The sequence below is a fragment of the Vigna unguiculata genome, chromosome 2, assembly GCF_004118075.2.
Source record: "Vigna unguiculata cultivar IT97K-499-35 chromosome 2, ASM411807v1, whole genome shotgun sequence".
Classification (NCBI taxonomy): domain Eukaryota; kingdom Viridiplantae; phylum Streptophyta; class Magnoliopsida; order Fabales; family Fabaceae; genus Vigna; species Vigna unguiculata.
In genome coordinates, this window is record NC_040280.1 from 18,783,194 (window position 1) to 18,807,161 (window position 23,968).

Consider the following 23,968-nt stretch of genomic DNA (forward strand, 5'->3'; position numbering starts at 1 on the left):
TTTTTGTTGTCAAGAGATAATTTCCCTTTTAAGTATTTGGCATTCTCTAAAGGATAATGATACAATGCCTCAATTATTTGATCCCAATCTTACCTGCCTACGTGGCATCCATTATTCTAATATTTTTAAATGAAAGAGGAGCAGTGACACGTGAGAGAAGCTCGAGTGAATCACTACGTCATTTTTCATTTTAGACCACACTAAAATGTAGTACAGTTTTATAAATGTTGTTTAAATATATTAAATACAACAATTTTGTAAATGTGACATAAAGCAAATCAAGACCCACATTTATTTTAATGTTGTCTTGAAAACACGTGGGCTAAAAAGAGATATGGTCCGAAAGAAAGTGAAAACCACTTTTAAGAGTTTTTCTTCATTTCCCTCCCTTACGTTAGATCGAAAAATGTCTCTGCCTGTTGCACGTTCACATATTGTCTCTCTCATTCACGGTTGCACACCACTCCATCTCCTACGTTGACTGTTGCCAGTTCAACTATGTTGCCTCTCCAGATCAACCATCGCCACTTCCTGTCGAGTCCAATTGCGTCGCGGCTTCCTCTCGAGTCCAACTGCGTCGCGGCTTCCTCTCCCATTCACTGTTGCGATTTTCATTTCTCTGGTAGCTAAGCCATCGTTTCTTCCCTCTTCATTTCCGTTTATTGCTCGTCGTTCTTTATGGTTTCTCTCTAACACTCATTGTTCTCCCCTTTTGTAATTTTGACATCTCACATTCTAGGGTTTATCTCTTCTGCATCTACATTGTTTCTAATCTCTTCATAATTGATCGGTTCAATCAAGGTTTTTCTCTTACCTCTGCAATTTAGTGTTTAGTCCCTGATTTTTTTAATTTCTTTGAATTTGGTTTAATTAATTTTGCTTCTGAGATGAGGTTTATTGTTTTTGTTCTTAGCATATCTATCATAGTTCTTACTGCGGAATGACCAAACTATTGTTCATGAAAAACTTAGAGTGCCAGAGATAGGAGGTGTAAGAAAAAGAGCTTCTGTATATATAATATAAATTAAATTTGTAATCATATTGTAGTAATTAGTTTATAAGTAAAATAGAAGTAAAGTTGTAATCATACTTCTCTAAAGATACAGAGTAGTTTCTTCAGAACCTGTGATTACATCTAAATTTTTCAGAATATAAATTGTAAATGGTGCTAAAACCTCTGTGTGCAGAAGTTGTTATTATAACCGATGCAATTGAAAAATAACCATTGTGCTGCTTTGTCAAATTGTTACAATTGTTTGGTAAACTATTTTCCTTTGCAGGGCCCCCATCATATAACGCTTTGCTGTGAGACATTTTTTATGCTTTATATGAAGACAAATTTGTCTGCTTGGTTAAATTAAATATTCCAAAGAAGAACAGAATGAGTTTTATATGTAATCTTATTTTAGTCATGCTTAATTGACTCTGGTTAAGAATATTTGTTTGGTAAGGCTACCTTTTGCACCTTCACTCAACCAAAATAAGAATAAGAAACATACTAATAATGTTGATGTCGTATTTTTGCTTATGCATAGTATCTATTTTTGGTTCAAACAAACACAATAAATAATTCGTATCAATAACTTGTGCTATTGTATTATATTATGACCTCTGTGTTGTTCTGAGGCGAGTTTTACCAAGTGGTATGGAGGGCACAGTTATAAGAGAAAGCTACTAAAGTTTTTATTGGTGATTTTTCAGACTTTGTTGGTTCAATGTTCCCTACAACAATCATATATAGCTTTCAAGGGAAGTAAGAAACTTCTTTGCATCATTTGGGTAAGATTAGGTCAGAAGCTTTACTTAACTCTACATAGCCTCAATATATAATAATGTTGCCTACATGACTATTAAACACACCTTAATCTTTGAAAAATCTAGTAGTGTAACTATCACTTCACTATATATCACTTTACTCCTTTGAGTGGCATTTTCTGAAATTGAGATACGGATAATTCAAAATTTGTGTTTGTTAGCTAAAATAATTTACGAATTATATCTGAGAATGCATTCAAGTACCAAATTGATAACAGTTAAGTTGCAGGCAGAAGCAGCATCATCCAGACAAATTCCATATGGGGTAGCACAGAATGAGGTGGTAATGCTGAACCTGCATTTGTTATATGCATGGATGTTTGCATATATTGTTAGCTAACGAATTTGTATCTTCAGGTAAAGGAATGGCAAGATGCATGGGATGAAAAGGAAAATAAGGATTCTGAGAAGCAAGGACTTGATCAACATGGTACCACTATCTTTGGGACGTTTTTATCAACTTCAGTTTTCTAGAAAGCACATCATCATCCTTGAGTTGCATGGCAATATATTTATTTATTTTGGTTATAACTTGTAGGAAACAGAATAATGTTTTTGAAAAATTAATGCATACTATTCTTGTGTGAATTCTTCAAATGTACAGATTCATTTTGGAGCAAGCTAAAGACGAGGCTGCTAGGAAGGTATTCTAAAATTTACCTGTTATTATATGCATAGAAATTTGTTCTAGAATTAGCATCATTGCACATTATCAGAAATTTGTTTACACCCTTATCAAGTTTGAAGCTGATTATGTGAATATTGAAGTTTTAATTGGAAATAATGGCATGTCTTAGATGCATACATGGCTTAACCTACCCTTCCATAAGAGGAGTTTGACATATGAAGGGATGCATTGGTTTTTATTTGTGTCAATTGCTTACTATTTTATTGATCAAACCCAAAATTTGTATTTTCAATATTATTATTATTATTTGGAGTCCCATATGGTATATCAATATATCAGCAGCTGTTTTGCATCATTGCCTCCTTCCCTTGAGGCAACAGTAATCTGGTTTACTTGATTTGCCCAGTTGAATTTTCATTTAATGTTGGACCTTTATTTTGTAAAGATAAGGATAAAAGCATTCCAATGTAATGGGATTTTGTCGTTGGTTATAGGAGAGAGACATTCGTATTATTATTTTGTGCATGAATGAATGTTACTCACATGCAACTTCTCTATTTTGTAAATCTGTTTTTGACAAACTATAATTTACCCTTAAACCATTGCAAGCACTGCAGACAGTGGTGATATTTGAGGATGTTATTGAGAATCCATGATATTATTAAATAAAGCTGTCAATTATGCTTTTAGTGAAACTCAGCTCATTGATTGTCATGTTCCAACAGGTGGGTGCAGAAGAAGCAGAGAGATATAGCGTTCAAGGGAAGTAAGAAATTTCTTTGCATCATTTGGGTAAGATTAGGTCAGAAGCTTTACTTAACTCTACATAGCCTAAGTATATAATAATGTTGCCTACATGACTATTAAACACACCTTAATCTTTGAAAAATCTGGTAGTGTAACTATCACTTCACTATATATACTATTCATTATTTAAAACACCTAAATTCAAATCTAAAATAAAAATATTTTTCCTATATTTTTTATTCTAATGGTATTGACATAAAAAATATTAGTTCTTAAAGCCAAATTTGTTTCACAGTGTAATTTTATATTTTTAAAAGTTATTTTCAGAAATATCACACTTAAAAGTAAAAGTGAAGAAAAAAACATAAAAAATAAATTGAGAACTGTTTCTCTAAGGTCGGGCTATGCTATGGCATTACATGATTGAAATGTCACTTTTCTTTTCGGTGATATTTTCACTGCTGTTTGCTGTTTGTGGAAACTTTGTTGAAGCATTATTTATGAATTAAGAACTTCTGGGTAGATTGGTAATTTCATTGAGTTGAAAGAAAATTTTAGAAAAGATGTACTTAGTTTTACCTTGGGATTGAAGCTAGAGGCTTTGGTAAGAATTAGGAGCAGTGAGCGTAAGACTATTGATTTTTGCTAATCAATGGTGTATTTTGTTGAAATGGATTTTTAATTGTTTTAATTTTCATATTAGTTTTTAATTTATTTGTTTAAATGTTGTGTGTGGTGTTAATGTGTTATATAATGCTTTAATTGTTTATTTGTTTAATTTTTACTATTTTAATTGTTTTAATTTTTATATTAGCTTTTAATATGGAAACCATATCAGGATTTTTAATTGTTTTAATTTTCATATTAATTTTTAATATGGAAACCATATCAAGATTTTTAATTGTTTTAATTTTCATATTAGTTTTTAATTTATTTGTTTAAATGTTGTGTGTGGTGTTAATGTGTTATATAATGCTTTAATTGTTTATTTGTTTAATTTTCATTGTTTTAATTGCTTTAATTTTCATATTGGTTTTTAATATGGAAACCATGTCAGGATTTTTAATTGTTTTAATTTTCATATTAGTTTTTAATTTATTTGTTTAAAATGCTTTAATTTAGTTCATATTATGTTAGTGATCAGAAAGAGGAGTACGATTTCTGAAGTTGTTGTGCTTCAACTATTACAACACCTGTTGTGGATTCTATAATATCAAGTTTGTTATTAGCTTACATTAGCAAATTATGGAAGATGTTATTCCTATTTTTATTTAAAATTGTTAATTTTAGAGAAACTTATACTATGTTATCATCTTTTAGATTAAAGATGATGGACAGAGAGTGGACTAAACTTCCAAGATTTAGTAAAGAGTATGCTAATGGTGTAGAGTTATTTTTAGATTTTGCATACGCTAGCGGAAGAGCTCAAGGGAATGAGATCTTATGCCCTTGTTCCAAGTGTAGAAATCTTTATTGGGCAACAAGAAAAGTGGTCTATGATCATTTAATAGCTAAAGGATTTCTAAAAGGATACAACACTTGGGTAAACCATGGGGAGTCAATACAATCATTGCCTACTCCAAGTGATGACGACATGGAAGATAATATAGATGGATTATTGCATGACACATTTAGAAATGTGGTAGAAGGAAGTGGGGACAACACTGGCCCTTTAATTCGTTTGGGGTCTTTTTTTCACTTTGTGTCAAAAAGTGATCCAAGTGCAGGATTTGGATTACTTAGAAGCCAATATTGTAGAAATACTTTGTCAAATGGAGACGATATTTCCTCCTAGTTTTTTGACATAATGGTTCACTTGCCTATCCATCTAGCAAATGAAGTAAGATTGGGTGGGCCAGTTCAATTTCGGTGGATGTATCCGATTGAGAGATATTTGTGCAGACTTAAAAGTTATGTTCGAAACAAGGCTTATCCTGAGGGTTCTATTGCCGAGGGGTATTTAGCAGAAGAAGCTTTGACACTTTGCTCAAGATATATGCATAAAGACGTAGATACAAGATTGAATAGAAAAAGAAGAAATTATGAAGGTAATGATTTATGTGATGTAGATGTTTGTGATTACTTTTCAAATAGAGGTAGTGCTTTGGGTGGTAAGAAAAAAGGTAAACTATTCTCTTTGGATTTGACATCTAAGGATCAAGCTCATCGATACCTCTTATTCAACTGTGATGAAATAAACATATACATCAGGTGTGATACTAGTTTATTTTTTTTCATTCTCATCTTTTGAATTATACCTTAAATCACTAATAAAGATTATTTGTTTTTATAGAGAGTATGATAAGATTTTAAATAGGAAGACAAAAAGAAGAAAGTGGATCAAAGCTAAAACCCAAAGTCAAGAGTTTAGTGAATGGTTCAAAGATAGAGCCATGAGTGAGGATGTATCACTTCAACTTAAGGAATTCTCTCGTGGTCCAAATACTGTTGCAAGGAGGTTGTCAGGCTACCTCATCAATGGTTACAGATTTCATACTACAAAGAGAGATGCTAGACGCAAAACTCAAAATTCTGGTGTAACTTTGGTTTCATTAACACCAAGTTATGCAAGTTCCAAGGATGAAAATCCTAGGATAGAACCCGTCACTTATTATGGGGCAATCAATGACATAATTGAGTTAGACTATTATGGGCATTTTAAGTTTGTGATGTTTAAGTGTGATTGGTTTGAGAGTGATGCAGACAAATATGGGCTTACATGTGTTTATTTCAACAAAAAATGTTACCAAAATGATCCCTTTGTGTTGCCTTCTCAAGTCCACCAATGCTTTTATGTTGAAGATCCTTTTGAAACAAGTAAACATTATGTTTTGAAGACGATTCCAAGAGATTTATTTAATATGGGTGATCACTCACAAGTAAATAATTCTGATAATGATGATGAATTCAATTGGGTTAGGGAAGACATGCCTGTAACAGTAGCTGAGAAACCTTCTAAAGATTTGGAGAAAGATTATTCTGATGATCTTGATTTTGATGAGACTTTGTTTGACTATATGGACTAAGAGGAGGATGGCTAGTGTTGATAGAATGGATTTTGTAGTTTGGATCTTTTTATATAACAAGATGCAGAATTGTAAGATAAGTCTCTCTGCTTTAGTTTGACATGAATAAGTCTCTTTGTTTTTCCTATAATTGTAAGATAACTTTTTAAACATTTCCTCATATAATGTGGTGTTGATAGAATGACTCTGTTTTTCTGTTGTTCGTCTCTATTTAAAATTTTGTTATATGTTTGGTTGTATGAACTATTGTTGCTATCATGAAATGTGGTGAATAACTTTTAAAATTTCCTTAGCAAAAGTTCCTCAAATATCAATTGAGCTACTGTACAAATCTTGGTGAAATGTGGTGAAATGTCATTTTGTATAATTGTCCTGTACTGAGAAGAGGGTTTATCTGCTATTTTTTGAATCCCGAGTATTGGAAGTGTATTGGATAGAAACAGCTCTGCATTCAAAACTTTTTGTTGTTTCAAAAGGAGTTTCCAGGAATTAACGAATTAGTTGTTTTAAACTCTTTTATGGCTCAAAAATGTTTCATTTTCTATGCTGATTGAGTGCAGGGATTATTAGGTATATGCTGATTAACTATGATACACAGTTGTAAAGGTCATGATTGAACAAAAAATACAAGTATAGAACACATGTTAGTAGGTGGTTTATGTCACTTTATCCCTCAAGTCTTTTTCTTTTCTGTTGTAAATTTCAATGTTTCTAATTCAGGTGCAGTTGGTTTTTTCGTAGAAGAACCTCTCCTCTTATGAGGCTCGTGTGCTAGACCACCTTTAAATGTTTTCATCGAGAGATTTATCCATTGAAACTGTGTGGAACCATTTCTTTTCATGACAGTATCAATTGAGCTACTGTACAAATCTTGTTACTGTACAATTCTGGCAGGTCTATATCAACATAAATATGTAGCCATTAAATTGATTTGTTTTATGTTGCAGGTCAACTTTAAAGAGGAACACATAACAGTGGTAACGGTGATAAATTAATTTCTTATTTCACTAACACAATGTATCAAAGTTAAGCTCTGAATGAAAATTTGGCTTCCAAATTTTATTGCTAAATTTTACTACAGATTCTTGAAGTCAAGGAAGCAGTTGAAGAAGCTATAGATTGCAGTTGAAGATCTCTAAGAACCATATTTTGTGTACAACTTTAACAGACTCATATTTCTTCCAAGCCACATTTAGGTTCATTTATGTGACATTTCAGGGATACACAAAATTTGCAACTCTAGAATAAGCTTGAATAGAAAACTTAATATTGTCTATTCTTCATCTCTTTATCACTTATATGTTTATTATTCTTCATATCTGCATCACTTCTCACTTATATGTATTTCCTTGCTTGTTAGTTATGCTTAATTGCTTTTTTTTTCTTACTTATTTTTGCTCTTAACTTCCTAAAAGTGTAGATGAAACCTCAAGGCAGCAACATTCAAATGAGTGCTTCAAGTATGGAACTTCCTCAAGTAAAATCAAGCAAAGAATTGCGAAGGAAAATGCAAATTTCACATGGAAAGATGACAAGCAATCAATGTAGAACTACTGCACCTAGAATTGCTGCTGAAACACAACTAAACTTGCCTACTTTTAAGTTGCATGACCATGCAAATTTGGATAGGAGGCTTAGCTCGAGAAATCAGAATGGGAAACTCAAGAAAAAGGCAGCAAATGTAGCTGATAAATCAAAGGAAAAGCTACTACAAATTGAAAGAGCATTCACTCAAGTCACTAATTCAAGTGCTGATCAACAACCCAATAAAAAGGGAGTGTCACAAGAGGAAAATTCTAAGAAAAGGAGATTGCCTATGAAAGGAACGATGGTAGATGATAACTCAAGATCTAAGGAAGGACTAGTGATTGAAGATGTTGAATCAATGACAAGACAAGGTGCTGCTCCTAAGGATACAAAAACAAAATTGGGGTCAATGTCAATTGATCAATTTCTTAAAGAAAATGGAAGCACTGATGATGAAGACGAAAATATTCAAAATGGAAGTGAGGAGGCGGAACAATATGTTGGAGAAGGAAATACATACCAAGATGAAGATGGTGAATTGAATGAAAAAGAAGGTAAATATTTTATTATTAGCATTTGACAATTTGTTTTTCATATGTAATATTTAATTTTGTGAGTTGAATGTCAAAATAGGGACAAAGAAGAAAAGAACAAGAGGACCAACTCAATGCTTAGCAATACACGGAAGATCAATGCAAAATCGTCCAGAAGTTGTATTGGATGCAGATGGAGAACCTATTGGTCCGACTGACAAAATTGTAACTGACTTGAGTTATTTCCTTGGCACAATAGCGAGGAATTCAACCTTTTGTCCCTTGATTTACACAAGTTTCAAAGCTCTACTCAAAGATAAAGATAATAAGGCTCATATATGGACATATGTTCTGGTATGAAAACTAAACTTATATTGATTTGGCGACATAAATATTTCTTAAAATTCATCCATTTAATGTTTTTTAATGTAGGAAAAGTTCAATATTAGTGATAAAGGAGAGAAAGCCGTATTTACTCGTATAAATGATGCATGGAGACGCTACAAAAGTTTTATCAAGAAAAAACACTTTTCAAAGTACTCCACATTGAAGGATCGGCTAAAACATCGTCCTTTATTCCTTTCTGAAGCTCATTTCAAGCAATTGCTCAAATATTGGAACATTAGTACTATCCAGGTAAGTTTATTTCATGTCTTATTACGTTAAAGCTACGTGTTATAATCTACCTTGATTGTTATTTTTCTCTTATCTTAATGTAGAGCATTAGCGAGAGAAATGCTGCAAATAGAGCTAAGCAAAAGTACATCCATCGCATGGGACCAACTAGTTTTGCTAGAATTCATGCTGAATTGGTAATATATTTCTACTTATGTCATCGTATGTTTTATATTTAATGCAAAATATGCTAATTGACCTTTTGCTTATTGTAGCGTACCAAGAAAGAGGTAGGAGAAAAAGTTACTCAAGCTGAAATGTTTATTACAACTCGTCAACGTCGAGAAGGCCGAAAAGGAAAAGAATTGGATGAAGAAACACATAATGCTATTGTATGTTTACAATTCATTGTATAGATTCCTTTTTCTCAATATAAATAAATCTCCTTTATTCATTGTATAGATCTACATAATGATTTTTTATTTTTGTTTTATTAGATTAAGCTTCAAGGTTCCATTCAAAACTCAAGTGATTCTGCAGAACAAACATTTAAATCACTGTTTGGAAAAGAAAAGCCTGGGAGGGTACGTTGTTACGGAAAGACTATGACACCATCACAATTTAGGAAAAATGAAGAAATTGCTGCCATCAAGAAAGAACATGCAAACGCAATTAGTGGTATGGCAAAGGAAATACAAGATCTACGAGCAATTGTAAATTTTGTGGTAAGGCAACAAAATCCAGATTTAGATGAAGAGGACTTAAATAATATGATGGCACGCGTTTTAGGTAAAGAAAGTAGTGCAACAGGGCCATATTCATCTGCATCAACCCATGATCCGCAGGTAAAGAAAGTTTTTAATTGTACTTCCATCATTAATATCAATGTAAAATACCCAAAAGTTTAATACTAAATAGGATATGGTTAGGATGTTGCAATAACTACTTATTAATGCTTTAGACTCTTAGCAACTAAAATATTGGTATTTTGTGCTTATTAGGTGTTACATTAGATAATACTATACTATAAACTCTCAAATCATGTTTGTTATTTAACATCTATGATACATTATGTAAGAGAAGAATCATGATGAGTATAATGTTACATTTTAGGTCTCTACTTCACTCATGAACATGCATTTGTTGGAACTTAGAAATGATTGAAAACATGTGATTCAATGCACATTTACATGTTAAATTTGACTTAATTAACTTGTTATAATGTATAATATGTTGGAAAAATGTGATAATATATTTTGTTGTTGTTTGTAGCTAGAAGACAATGAAGATCATGAAGACAATGAAGGCTATGAAGATTATGAAGACAATCTTATAGAATAATGATCTTTGTTATGTAGTTAAGAAACATTAGACATATTATATTTTAGCTTTCTAGCTAAAACTTTGAAAGGTTCATGCTTAATAATGACTTGAAGATAGTTATTTTAATAGTTTGCATTCTAACATTGAAATATATGTATGAATGACATTTAATATGCATTCAATTATGAATATTTTGTGTACGAATATTGTTTCAGGTATTGATTATTGTGGTGTCTAATTGTATAATATTGTGATTTGAAGAGGTACACTCTTTTCACATTGAACTTTTCTATAAAAACACATTCTAATAAATGTGGCTTAAACTCAAAGACAATATTTATAAGGGTGTTGTCTATTATAAGGATATTAAGCCACGGTTTTAACAATGTTGTCGTACTGAAAACCGTGGCCTAATGCCTACAGCAACGGCCACCTAGACTACGGCTAAGAAACTGTTGTCTAAACTTTAGCCCACGGTTTTTACGATTTAGGCCATAGTTTTGTGGTGTTGTCTAAAATACTTTTTGTTGTAGTGAATGTTGAGGTTGTGATACACACGCACATGAGGAAAAGTAAGAAAAAAATAATTGAACGTTGCGGTTTAAACTAAAGGTGAGAGTGCGGTTTAGGGAAAAGCGACAGTGCTCTTTTGGGAAAGAATAATAGAGGTGGATCGCTGCCATAGCTTCGTGGACAATTGGAAGCCCTAATTTTGGTGTTCTTCTTCTGCAAAATATATTTCTTTTTGCAGGTTGTAAGTTTAATGGATATAACATTTTTTTGCGGATAAGACACTCTCCACATTGAAGTCCGATGACATTGACAAACACATTCTAAGCTTTGTGGTTGTTGTTTGTCAATGACATTTGATGTTTTTTGCAATGAACAAAAAACCATAATTATGTATTTGGTGCAGGAATTGCATTTCTTGGATTCAATATCTGTGTTGTTCATCAACATTTTTTGAACAGAAAACATCTTAGTGCAGAAAGGCATATTGTGCATTTTTTGAAGTTATTGGCTTGCAAATGTGTGTTGTTTATGAACAATTTTTTAAGAGATGTTAGTGCAAAATAGGATATTCCAATTTTACCATACTCATTATTAGGAACAATGAACTTCTAACATTTCTGAACTTAATTGGAACTAATTGGAATTGAAGATTGAATTAAAAACCAACTTCTTTTCTGGTTCGAGAATGAAGTGTCCTTCTGTATTTCCATAAGTGTTTTTTTACGCTCAACTTTTTGTACAGGCAGTACTGGAACTGTTTTTCAAGTGTATTATTACATAATTTATGGTTTAGACACAATCCAAAGGCCATACAAATATTTCGATCACTATGAATCATCACCACACATCTTAAACAAGTCATTGGAATTGAACATTGAAATATAAACCAACATTTCTAGTTCGAGAATCAAGTGTCCTTTTATGATTCCATAAGTGTCTTTTTACATTGAACTTTTTGTACAGGCAGTACTACAACTGCTTTTCAAGTGTATTTTCACATGAAATCTGATTTGGACACAAACAAAAGGCCATCCAAATAATTCCATCTCCATGAATCATCACCAAACAACTTAAATAACTAATTGGAATTGAAGATTGAATTAAAAACCAACTTTTCTGGTACAAGAATAAAGTGTCCTTTTCTGATTCCATAAGTGTCTTTTTACAGTCAAGTTTTTGCACAGGCACTACTGGAACTGCTTTTCAAGGGTATTTTTGCATGAAATTTGGTTTGGACACAATCCAAAGGGCATCCAAATAATTCCATCTTCATGAATCATCACCAAACAACTTAAATAACTAATTGAAACTGAAGATTGAATTAAAAACCAACTTTTCTGATACAAGAATAAAGTGTCCTTTTCTGATTCCATAAGTGTCTTTTTACACTCAACTTTTTGCACAGGCACTACCGGAACTGCTTTTCAAGGGTATTTTTGCATGAAATCTGATTTGGACACAATCCAAAGGGCATCCAAATAATTCCATTTCCATAAATCATCACCAAACAACTTAAATAACTATTTGGAACTAAAGATTGAATTAAAACCAACTTTTCTGGTACAAGAATAAAGTGTCCTTTTCTGATTCCATAAGTGTCTTTTTACACTCAACTTTTTGCACATGCACTACTGGAACTGCTTTTCAAGGGTATTTTTGCATGAAATCTGGTTTGGACACAATCCAAAGGGCATCCAAATAATTCCATCTCCATGAATCATCACCAAACAACTTAAATAACTAATTGAAATTGAAGATTGAATTAAAAACCAACTTTTCTAGTTCCAGAATCAAGTGTCCTTTTATGATTCCATAAGTGTCTTTTTAGATTGAACTTTTTGTACAGGCAGTACTGTAACTACTTTTCAAGTGTATTATTACATAATTTGTGTTTTGGATACAATCCAAAGGCCATCCAAATAATGCCATGACCATGAATCATCACCACACAACTTAAATAACTAATTGCAATTGAAGATTCAATTGAAAACCAACCTTTATGGTTCGATAATCAAGTGTCCTTTTATGATTCCATAAGTGTCTTTTTACATTGTACTTTTTGTACAGGCAGTGCTGGAAGTGTTTTTCGAGTGTATTATTACATAATTTGTGGTTTGGATACAATCCAAAGGCCATCCAAATAATTCCATGACCATCAATCATCACTACACAACTTAAACAAGTTATTGGAACTGAAGATTGAAAATAAAAACCAATTTTTCTGGTACGATAATGAAGTCTACTTTTCTAATTCCATAACTATCTTTTTATACTCAACATTTTGTACAGGCAGTACTGGAACACCTTTTGAAATTTACTAATACAATCGAAAATAGCACAATTGCCTTCCCAAAATTAAGTATATTGATGGTTAAATTACCATCAAATCATGAATATATCTGTCAATGTACAAACTACATATTAACTCCAACAAATAATTCAACAATATACAATTGTGCCAACATAAGTGACTTTTTCAATCACACTTTTACTTCTAAGACTGCATAACACATTGCAAGTAAAATAACATATTCCAATGTATCAGTTCCTATTTCATCCAAGTTTCCAAAATACATATACAATGACTACATTCATTATCCTTCGTCTACCTCAATCTAACTATCCCTATCTAAAATTATCTCAAAAATCATGTTATGGCTACGTGGCATCCATTATTTTAATGAATTTTGATATAATTTTAGATAGGGATAGTTCCAAAATACATATACAATGACTACATTCATTATAGATATTATGTTAATAAATTTAAAATATTTCGAAATATCAAAAAGATAATGATATAGTGACCTTTTTATTTGACCCTTTTTTTAACCTGCCTATGTGGCATAGGATATTTTAATGTTTTGTTAAATATGAAAAGAAAATTGACGCGTGAGGTTAAGAATGGTTTGTAGGTCACGCGTTCGCATAGAAAAACAGAGACAAAACAAGTGAAGAGTGTGGTTTTGGGAAAACAGAGAGTGCAGTTTTGGGAAAACAGAGAGTGTGGTTTTGGGAAAGGAAAATAGAGGCGAGCTTTGTGGCTATTATCTCCACCGAACAACATTGTCAATCGTTGCTGCAACTTCCTCCACAATTGCAAGCTCTAATTTTTGTGTTGTTCTTCTCCAAATCAAAGGCTAATTTGGTATGTTTTTCTTCCCCGACTGATTTTTCCCGTATTTTTGTGTTGTTCTTCCCTAAATTAAACTTTATTGTCGTATGTTCTTGTTCCCCAAATGAAATGCAATTTTTATGTGTTCTTGTTCCCCAAGTCGATGTTCTATTAATCCTAAATGTTGTTGTGGACTGTTAATTAAAAATGTGAATGGGTTTTTGTAAGCAAAAATGGTTCGAATGTACGAATGCTTTTGAAGAAGAAGCATTTCGGCAGCTAAGCTTGGGTGGGTACAAAATGCGAACTGCAGTTGTGTTGTTGGACGTTAGAAAGTGAGTTTGTTGGTTTCGGCATTTAGGCTTGGGTGAGTACAAAAAGCAAATTGGATTTGTATTGTTGGATGTTAGAAAGTTAGTTTTTGGTTTTTGAGTATGTTGTGTGTAATTTTATTGATATGTGCCGAATTTATTTAAATTAAATTTGGTTAATGAGTTTGATAATTTCAGGTCAGTTGACATGAGTGACGTTATTGAAGGTTCCGAAGGTAGTGAAAGTTGTGAAGTTGGATGAGTTTGTTGGTTTCGGCATTTAGGCTTGGGTGAGTACAAAAAGCAAACTGGATTTGTATTGTTGGATGTTAGAAAGTTAGTTTGTTGGTTTTTGAGTATGTTGTGTGTAATTTTATTGATGTGTGCCGAATTTATTTAAATTAAATTTGGTTAATGCGTTTGATAATTTCAGGTCAGTTGACATGAGTGACGTTAGTGAAGGTTCCGAAGGTAGTGAAAGTTGTGAAGTTGGAGATTGTAGTGATATAAGGCAGGTATTTTAGTTTTTGTTGCTTTGTAATTTAATTTATATTTTAGTAGAATAAGTTTAACGTATGGTTTTTAATATGAATATTTGCAGATTAATTTCAGACATTCTTGTAGAACATAGTATATTGGTTTGTAGAACAAGAAGTTAAGTGTGGAGCAAAAATAATGTATTCAAGGAACACCGTTTTGGTGGTTTGTTTTGTTGCATGAAAGATTTAAGATTAGTCGAAAGCTTCCTTGTGAGTTAAGTAATGTGTGGGTGGAGAGCAGAGGAAGTTTCATGATTAACTTCGAATTTGTAGCGTCTAAGTTATTAGATGTATGTGTAAGCCTGTGGTTGAGGGTTTATGGAGATGGAGATAGAATTGATTTAGAGGAGGTTGACGTTGGTAGTGGTTGTAGGAAGAAATTTTCTAAAAAAAAGGTAACAGTTACTATGCTATATAATTATCTCTTGACTGAGTGTAAGTGTCTTGATGTAGAAGATTACTGTCAACTGTACATTCTGTTAGACATATCTGAGTTTCTTTTGCCTAATAGAAATGGAACAGTCTTTGTTTCACTTTTTAAAATTGTAGATGATTTGACTAGTCTAGTTAAATATAATTGGGGTGGTGTGGTTTATGAGTACTTGGTTGGTAGTTTGTGTAATGCGTCAGTTGTTTTGAAAAAGCAATTACATCGAAAGCACTTCTATGTTGTCGGATGTGTATATTTATTGCAGGTAAGTAAGTTCGTTTTTCTTGAATTTTATGTTGTAGCATTTTAGTTTTTGTTATGAATCAGTAACTTTGTTTTAAACGAATTGTATTATTGTATGATGTATCTATGGGTTTTTGATCACTTACTATTTGTGAACAGAAAGGGTGCAGTTATTCAATCCAAATTTCCAAGGTTGTTGCATTGGATTAATTACAAAGTTGGAGATGTGTCAATAAGAAGTAGTTTCAAAAATAATGTGGTACTTTCTATTATTTTTTCGTTCAATGTTTTTGGTGTGAGTTCTTTTAGCAATTTATTGATGTTGTTTGTTTGAAATTAAATTTCAGATTGTGCATGATCTTTGTCTTTCTAAGGAAGAACTAGGTGTGTTAGTTGTGAAAGAAGCTTTATCAAAAGGTGATGGTGAGTGTGACAAAAGAAAGAGGAAAGAGTGTGTCTCTGGTGGAACCAAAAAAAAAAGGAGTAGCTTATGAGTGTAATTGAGCAGCAAGAACATGATATTCGTGAACTTGGTGGAGCCATTGCAAAGTTGAAATCAACTTTGGATGAGAGGAAAAATAAAAGAACTGAAAATGATTTTGTTTCTCCTATTAATTTGAATGAAACGAATGTTCCAAGTGAAGCTGCAGAAGACAAAGATGTAACCAACAGCGATATGTACGTGCGTATGAGGAATCATCTACGGTTACGGTTCAAAAGCCGAGTAATCCAAACTCCGTTCGCAGGTTATGGTCCAAAGAAGAAAAGGATACCAGCAATATCTATCTATTTTGTTTGATGGAATTGAAATATCATTTTCATTTGTGTAATTGTAATTCAAATGTATGAAACATGTAGTTATGAAAAATTTCTTTTGTTGTGTTTTTGTACTGTTATGGTGTAGTTAATGAATAATGACTTTTCGAAAGTCTTTGTGGTTATTTGTACTGAAATTATTTAGCAGATAAATCTGGTAACTGTGTGGTACAAAAACCACATCTCAAAAAGACACTTATTGAACTTTAAGAAGACATGTCTTGTGGGAGATATTAATAGACTCTAGTTGAGATGTGACTGATATTTGTATTTTTTTTTTTTGCAAAACTTAAAGTTATGTACTTAAAACAAATTGTAATGAAAAATAATGTGTTTATAAATTGTCATGTTCGTGAATAAATTTTTTTTGTAACAGTCATCATGAATAATTTTTTTTAACTGTGTTGTACATAAAGCACATATGAAAAAGGCGGTTATTGTATTGTAAAAAGACACATATGGAACTCTTTTTTAGGTGGTTCATATGAGTTGGGAATTATTGTTTAATTCTTATTACAGTAATAAGATCAAGAATTTGTGTATTTGAAATAAAAAAAAAGTCTTGTTGGTCAACAAAATTTTTGACATGTTTGTACATAAAGTACATATGAAAAAGACAGTTATTGTATTGTAAAAAGACACTTATGAAATTCATTTTTAGGTGTTTCACATGAGTTGGGAATCATTGTTTAATTGTTGTTACAGTATTAAGATCAAGAATTTATGTATTTGAAATTTTAAAAAAATGATTTTTGTCAACGGAATTTTTTAGATGTTATTTGTACATAAAGTACATATGAAAAAGACAGTTATTGTATTGTAAAAGGACACTTATGAAAGTCATTTTTAGGTGCTTCACATGAGTTGGGAATCATTATTTAATTGTTGTTACAGTATTAAGATCAATAATTTATGTATTTGAAATTTAAAAAAAAGTCTTATTGGTCAACGAAATTTTTGACATGTTGTTTGTACATAAAGTACATATGAAAAAGACAGTTATTGTATTGTAAAAGGACACTTATGAAAGTCAGTTTTAGGTGTTTCACATCAGTTGGGAATCATTGTTTAATTGTTGTTACAATATTAATATCAAGAATTTATGTATTTGAAATTTAAAAAAAAAAAGTCTTGTTGGTCAACTAAATTTTTGACATGTTTGTACATAAAGTACATTATGAAAAAGACAGTTATTGTATTATAAAAAGACACTTATGGAAGTCATTTTTAGGTGCTTCACATGAGTTTGAAATGATACCTGAATTATTGTGGCACCATAGTGGAGTGATTTATCAATCAAAAGCAATGAAGTGCAGAAATGTGAGAAGGTAATTGTGCTTAATAATGACTATCATAAAAATGACATATCCTGTTTTGCACTATCATGTTCTCTGTTCAAAATATGTTCATAAACAACACACATATCAAATCCAAGAAAAGCAAATACCGTACAAAATACATAATTCTGGTTTTTTGTTCATTGCAAAAAAGATCAAATGTCATTAACAAACAACAACCACATAACTTAGAATGTGTTTGTCAATGTCATCAGACTTCAATCATGACAACGTCCTATCCACCAAAAAATGTGTTATTCATTCAACTTGCAACCTAAAAAAAGTATATAATTTGTTACATTGTGGTTCATGTAATAGAGTAAATATTTAATGAAATTGATATTATATTACTATACCATAATTGCGACGATGTTGTAGACATTTGACTGTTTAACTCGTTGATTTGAAGCGAGGTTAATAAGGACATGAAACCTGAATTTGGAACACTTGAACTCTGCATCATATGTAAAGAACAGTCAGCCAACGAAGTGGAAGTAATAATTTACAGTGCAACTTAGTAAATGTTATGTACACAAACCCATTTAGGTGTATTTGTTCTTTGATCATTAGAATGTTGGTTCTCATTGCAGACATGAGCATCCATAGGTGGCTACAAATTATTTGAATGTTGTTAGTGGCATACTAAAAAAATGGTAACGGTTATTAAGCACAAATGACTTACATGAGTGTTGCAGTGTGTTTTTAAATTTGGTTGGGTAGACTTCTTTTTCTTGGAAACCTTCTCGACGGCTGATTTCATCCTTAATACACGTGGGTGACCTTTTCTCTTCATAGTAATGGGGCTCCGTACAGTTGTGTTAATTGTTCCAACGGATGTGGGGTAGTTATTTTTGTTCTGCATAATCGCATAACATTGTCCAGTGCTGTTGCGTAAAGACTTTAATTGATTAAACAAAATTTCAGTCCCAAATTCAGTTTTGCAAGCGACATCCGCAAGTTCAAAGAATTCTTTGCACAACGCTTGGTACTTGAGCATTTGTGGATCGTCATTTTTTGTGTTGTAAGCAGCTCTCATTGAAGTGTATCTCCTCCGAATCAGTTTACTCCACCTAGGTATTATGTATCTTGAGTGTACAATTTTGACTTCTTTTTGTGCTAGCACTACCAAACAGTGGCGGCATAATATTCCGCGAAACTCAAAAAACAAGCAAGTGCAACTGATTGTTTCGATTTGACAATTGTATACAACTTTGTGGTACTTGTTTGCACAATTGTCGTCCCATAAACACTCTTGCAGCACCACGTAATTGGAGACAAAGTCGTTGACAACAATATTTTTTATGACACAATTTATTTTGGATCTAAACTCATTTTGGATCTCCCCAAACTTTGCATTTGTGTAATTTTGTTGAAATCGGCGTTCTATCAAGGAATGAGTTGCACAAAGAATAGTTGTGTTGATTGACACAAAGTCAGCTTCACATTCCTTTTCTGCTTTATGTCTTAGTGCGTTGTCATATTGCACAACAAATTGATGCAATGTGGTTGTGGAATTGATAAATCCATCAAAGAAAGCATTTAGGCCCTCACTTCGCTGTGTGGTTGACATTCCAGCCCAAAATTTGGTCTTCAAGTACGCTGACACCCATCTAGATTTGTAATCATATAGTGTTCCTAGCCATTCATTGTTTTGTAATTCATATTTCATCATGAATTGAGTCCAACCACTTTCAAACTCAAGCACATTCACACTCTCGTATACCAATTTCTTGAATTCGCACTTAATTCCTTTGTATTGGGAGTACCCTTGGAGCTTCTCGAGAATTTTTTTTTCATTATGTGCCTAAAGCACCCTCTATGTCTTGTATTTGGAAAAACAATTTAAATTGTGTTTTGCATAGCTTTGCATTAATCTATGCCAATTTCGTCAAGTGACTTATTGGACATGCATTGACGCTAACACTAAAATAGCCAGACAAAGGTGGATGTATCTTCTGATGACAACAATCCACATCCTAATAATATTGACTGCTCATGGTGATTAACACCGACAAATGGTGCAAATGGCATGTCATACTTGTTGGTCAAATAAGTTATGTCGAATGATACGACATCTCCAAATTCTTAGCATGTTGCACGACGATGCGCATCAACGCAAAAAACGTTTGAGATGCGATCATCTGAATTCAAGTCAATGTCATAGAAGAAGTCACGGTTCAATTGTCGCATGTTTGAGAAGTGTGTTATCAGAGCCTGCGCATCACCATCATTGCACAATCTCTTGTGTTGCTTTCCAATGTAATTTCTGACATCACGCTCAACAAATGGAACATTTTTAAAGCCACCTGCTTCACAAACTAATGACTAGAAACTCTTGTTAATGCACACACCAGCTTCATCATTCATATCTAGTGTCCTCTTGACCTGCATGGTTATTTTTTTGTTTCCACGTATCAACCTCGACTTTTTTGGACTAAGATCGTGGTTGTGGACATTTTTAATGTTGCGTATATACCACTGCCATTCCTTTTTCACACCACTAATTCTGGCAGGACAATATGTTCTCTATGTTGGGAGACTTTTTAATTCTAGAGGAATTGCAGAGTGACACTTTCCTTCACGACTGCAAACTAATTTGATGAAGCATAACTCATTGTCTTCTCCTTTTGATGAACTTCTAATTTTGACACCAAACCCACATTTAATAGCGTACTTCCTAAAACATTGCTTCAGTTCGTCTACACTTTCGAAAGTCATGCCAACTTGAAATAAAGGAATGTCTTCAAGAGATATTGGGTTAACATCTTGGCATGTAGTCATCACATTGACCCTATTAGTAATATTTAAATGAAAAATAGTAAAAAAATAACATCCACCAAAGCAAATAGTAACCACACACATTGCACATACAAACGTTTCGTTTGAAATTAACATTCCAGTACATTGCATTTTAGTATTACCATTAAAGTAACAATTTTTATGATTTTTTATTTAGGTCAAAGCTGCAAAACGTTAATAATAATGACAATATTTAATAAACTAATAAATGACCAACTAACCTTTCCGCAACAGTAACGCCATGTTGTCCAAACTCAGTAGATGTGCATCTTGGTGAAGCAGGTTGTTGAAACCATTCATGGTTCATAGAGTATAAAGCATTGGTGGAACAAGAGTATACAACACTTCGGGCAATGAAACAAAGATAGGAGGTAGGTGGGAAATAAAGGTGGTGGATAACTTAACTTTTGCAATAAGTTAATGAAGGACAATATTGTCTTTTACGACGTTTAATGTTTCTAAAAATATAAAATTATTTGAGCCTACAATTAGAAGCAATTAATTGAATGCATTCACTCTCCAACATTGCAGTTGTACCCACACGTAGGTTCTTCGCAAAATATCATATTTACTTCTCCAATTGTTCAAAATATTATTTTACATTGACATTGTTTGCCTTTTGTGTTAGTAGATCGTTCTAAGAAAAAAATAATTCGACGAAATGGAAGACTTGGAAAGTGTTGATGGTGGATAAGATATTTCAAAATCTTATTTGACAGCAATTTGCACAAATGGAAAAATGAAACAATGTGAAGATGGTGTTCATTTCGAAGGTCTTACGCCAACTCTATTCTGAATTGCATACAACACCATATTAAGGAGTTTGAAGGAAAAAAGTTTGTCGGTCTTTGCATATACCAAATGGTAATAACATTAACAAGTTATGTTACCGGAAACCAACGATGAATGAAAAAGGGTGTATAATTTATAGTGCTGCTGACTTATCAACTGATGAGGAAAATATCGCAATGATAATGAGTAAGCCCACATTTCCCATTAACACGATTATTGAACTTTTTGTCACCTTCACAAGGTCACCAGATGAAATACTTCATCTATTACATAAGACTCCACATTGTTCTTCATCAGATCTTAAAGAGAAACAGCATACGAGGATGATATTATATTTCAGCGGACATCTGAAGTGGGCAATTATACTAGAGTTCCATATGGACACGGTCTAATGTTCAGATCCAATGCAACGGTGTACGTCTCCCATGACTTCTATTTCGCTCACCTATTGGATAAAATCTCACATGGAATTGGCTGCAGAGATTGAAAAGAAATGATTGAAATTAGCTACCATCGCGCGGTTAAAATAGTGAAGAATTATTTGTTTCATGACATAGTTGAAATCAAATGTGATAACAATGCAGTCCAAATGATTCAGAGGTGGAAGGATGTCCAATGTATAAGTAAACATGTCATTCGTCCACACACTTCGACTGACATAGAACTGTTCATACAAACAAGGGACATACATCCACCAACACCACAAGAATATTCCGAAGATATCTAACCTTAGTTGTATAAGAATGCTAGAGGAGGATCATCACGAAGAACCAGATTGGATTATCTTTAGTTAGTTGTTTATTAACTTTTGTAAGAAGTCAACAATATGTCCGTCAAAGTTGTGTTTTTTATGATGCAAAATATTAAGGGAATTTAAGACCTTAATTGAATGGTTGTCATTGGTTTCGAAATATTTAAATTAAATAATATTGCATAATGTCATTGTTTGACTTTCTTTTTGAACCAATGGAACCATAATGCCACCGTTTGTGTCATAATGACATTCAATATTGTGCACAACCGTTTTCTTCAACCACATCAACTGCCACCTAACAAATATAAATATGTTCAAATGTTTAAACTCCTTCAATGCTCGTTAATGTGTCTATTTAATGTGTTTCATGTGGAACTCATCTCCCTATCTCTTTTTGTTTGCACATTATTTTTAGACCCATATTCTTGTTGAGATATGGCAGCCACGGGAAGTGCCAACAGCAGCAATATATTATGGACATTCAACACAATTCACGTCGCCTATATGGTAAGTACAGTTGTGGACCCATAATATAACATTTTTAAGCACCAATATTGTGTTTCCAATTGTCATCACTTCTATTTGTTGAAATGAGAACGTTGCATATATTGATCGCCATTTTGCGGTGACTTTTGAGGATGAACTGGTTGAGGAATGGGAGTTAGTCGACAGCAAAGGCCAAATCCACTTCGTGACCTATAACTTGGACGTCGACTGTCCCAAAATCACTCATGGCTGAATGGACATTCGGAGAGATTATCACATTTTCGGTGATCGTCATGTCCAGTTCCGCTACACTAGGAACAATTGTTTTGAAAACACCATCTTTCTAGGGACATGCACTGAACTTAGCATGCAGAGGTATTTGCGCCATGCCGCCACTGAGTTTCATGACACAATCTTTTGTGTGAGGTTGACCAAATATTAAAGTTGGGGCTCTCATCTGGTATATGTCATTTTCAAGTTTTCTATTTTCATTAACCAAATGTTAACCTCACATTAATTGGGAAACTGAATTTTTTTTTATGTTTTTTGGCAATTAGGACCTTAACACCAAATTTGCTACCTTGATCAAGAGCAAGCATATCAATCAGGTCGTTCTTAGTGGTTCTAATAGTGTTGTAGTATGCAAACTTCTAATTTTAGATTCACCATGCTCCACCAAGATTGGGAAGGGCTGGAAGGAATTTTGCAATGACCATCAATTGAAATGAGGAGATTATGTGCTCTTTGAAGTGGATCACACTGATGTAGATGAATTCATTATAGTCTTTGTCAACAAATATTTATGTGACGAGTAACTATGATTTTCCAACAATTAGTGATGTTATGTATGTTACCATTTTTTATTAAATCTGATATTTGTGTTTTGTGGTGAATGAGGTTCTACCTTAATTATAAACATCTATATTCACTAACATAAAAAATTCTTTTAACGTCCGATATTTTCGACATTTGACGTTTGTCCAAACACCAACGTCGTACTAGGTGACGTTAAAATAACATCGGAAAACAGAGCAGATGTCACTTAACGTTGGGGCAATAGGGGTCTGACGTTATTCAACGTCGGGGCCAAAAGCAGCAAACGTCAATTTTTGCGCTAAATGAAGTCAAAAAATAGAGCAGTTTGACTTTTGTTGGGCTTTGACAAACGTTAAATAACATCAGCCATGGCAAGCTCCGACGTTAAAGAATGTTTGTCAAAGCACCACCAGACTTTAAATTGCTTTGTTTTTTTTTTAAATTTGGCTATTTTTACAACATTTCCACACTTGAAAATCAACAAATTCTCATAACAGTTTCATAATAATTTCAGCACAATTCTGGAGTTATAGTTATATCTAATAACACTTAAGTTTCAACATATATTATAAACTAATATAAATAACACCAAACTAAAAGTTTCAACATGATATTTTTATACAACAAAGTTTTTGAAAGGAGTTCTAATTCATGTGGTATCAACTCCATCTTTCCAATAGATATGTTGTCCACTCCTATCTTAGTGTGTGAATAATGTCATCTGGTAGAGGTGATGGATTCTTGAACCGCTAAAAAATTAATACAATTTCATTATGTATGAATATCATTCTTTAAAGTTTGAT

General features: G+C 32.7%; 2 protein-coding genes and 1 long non-coding RNA gene across 3 annotated transcripts; all 3 read left to right on the forward strand.

Annotated features, from left to right (window-relative positions):
- The first annotated feature begins 2,052 nt into the window (after positions 1 to 2,052).
- Positions 2,053 to 2,453, forward strand: LOC114166914. Its single transcript, XR_003600046.1, has 3 exons — positions 2,053 to 2,095; positions 2,173 to 2,245; positions 2,420 to 2,453. It is a non-coding gene; the product is annotated as an uncharacterized LOC114166914 (long non-coding RNA).
- Positions 2,454 to 7,636: 5,183 nt separating this feature from the next.
- Positions 7,637 to 9,024, forward strand: LOC114174547. Its single transcript, XM_028059383.1, has 4 exons — positions 7,637 to 8,297; positions 8,377 to 8,630; positions 8,709 to 8,912; positions 9,004 to 9,024. Exons 1-4 carry the CDS (start codon positions 7,637 to 7,639, stop codon positions 9,022 to 9,024), a joined length of 1,140 nt encoding a protein of 379 aa, XP_027915184.1.
- LOC114169540 lies at positions 9,021 to 10,298 on the forward strand. The gene is made up of 4 exons (XM_028054748.1): positions 9,021 to 9,088; positions 9,167 to 9,283; positions 9,389 to 9,736; positions 10,164 to 10,298. The coding sequence occupies exons 1-4, from the start codon at positions 9,050 to 9,052 to the stop codon at positions 10,230 to 10,232; spliced, it is 573 nt and encodes a 190-aa protein (XP_027910549.1). The 5' UTR covers positions 9,021 to 9,049; the 3' UTR covers positions 10,233 to 10,298.
- The last annotated feature ends 13,670 nt before the right edge of the window (positions 10,299 to 23,968 follow it).

Excerpts from the sequence above, each read along its gene's own strand:
- LOC114174547 (XM_028059383.1), top strand. The coding sequence starts at position 7,637 with ATGAAACCTCAAGGCAGCAACATTCAAATGAGTGCTTCAAGTATGGAA. Across the intron at positions 8,298-8,376 it reads TGAATTGAATGAAAAAGAAG|GGACAAAGAAGAAAAGAACA; the intron begins GTAAATATTTTA and ends ATGTCAAAATAG. Across the intron at positions 8,913-9,003 it reads GGAACATTAGTACTATCCAG|CGAGAGAAATGCTGCAAATA; the intron begins GTAAGTTTATTT and ends GTAGAGCATTAG.
- LOC114169540 (XM_028054748.1), top strand. The coding sequence starts at position 9,050 with ATGGGACCAACTAGTTTTGCTAGAATTCATGCTGAATTG. Across the intron at positions 9,284-9,388 it reads AAGAAACACATAATGCTATT|ATTAAGCTTCAAGGTTCCAT; the intron begins GTATGTTTACAA and ends TTGTTTTATTAG. Across the intron at positions 9,737-10,163 it reads CATCAACCCATGATCCGCAG|CTAGAAGACAATGAAGATCA; the intron begins GTAAAGAAAGTT and ends TGTTGTTTGTAG.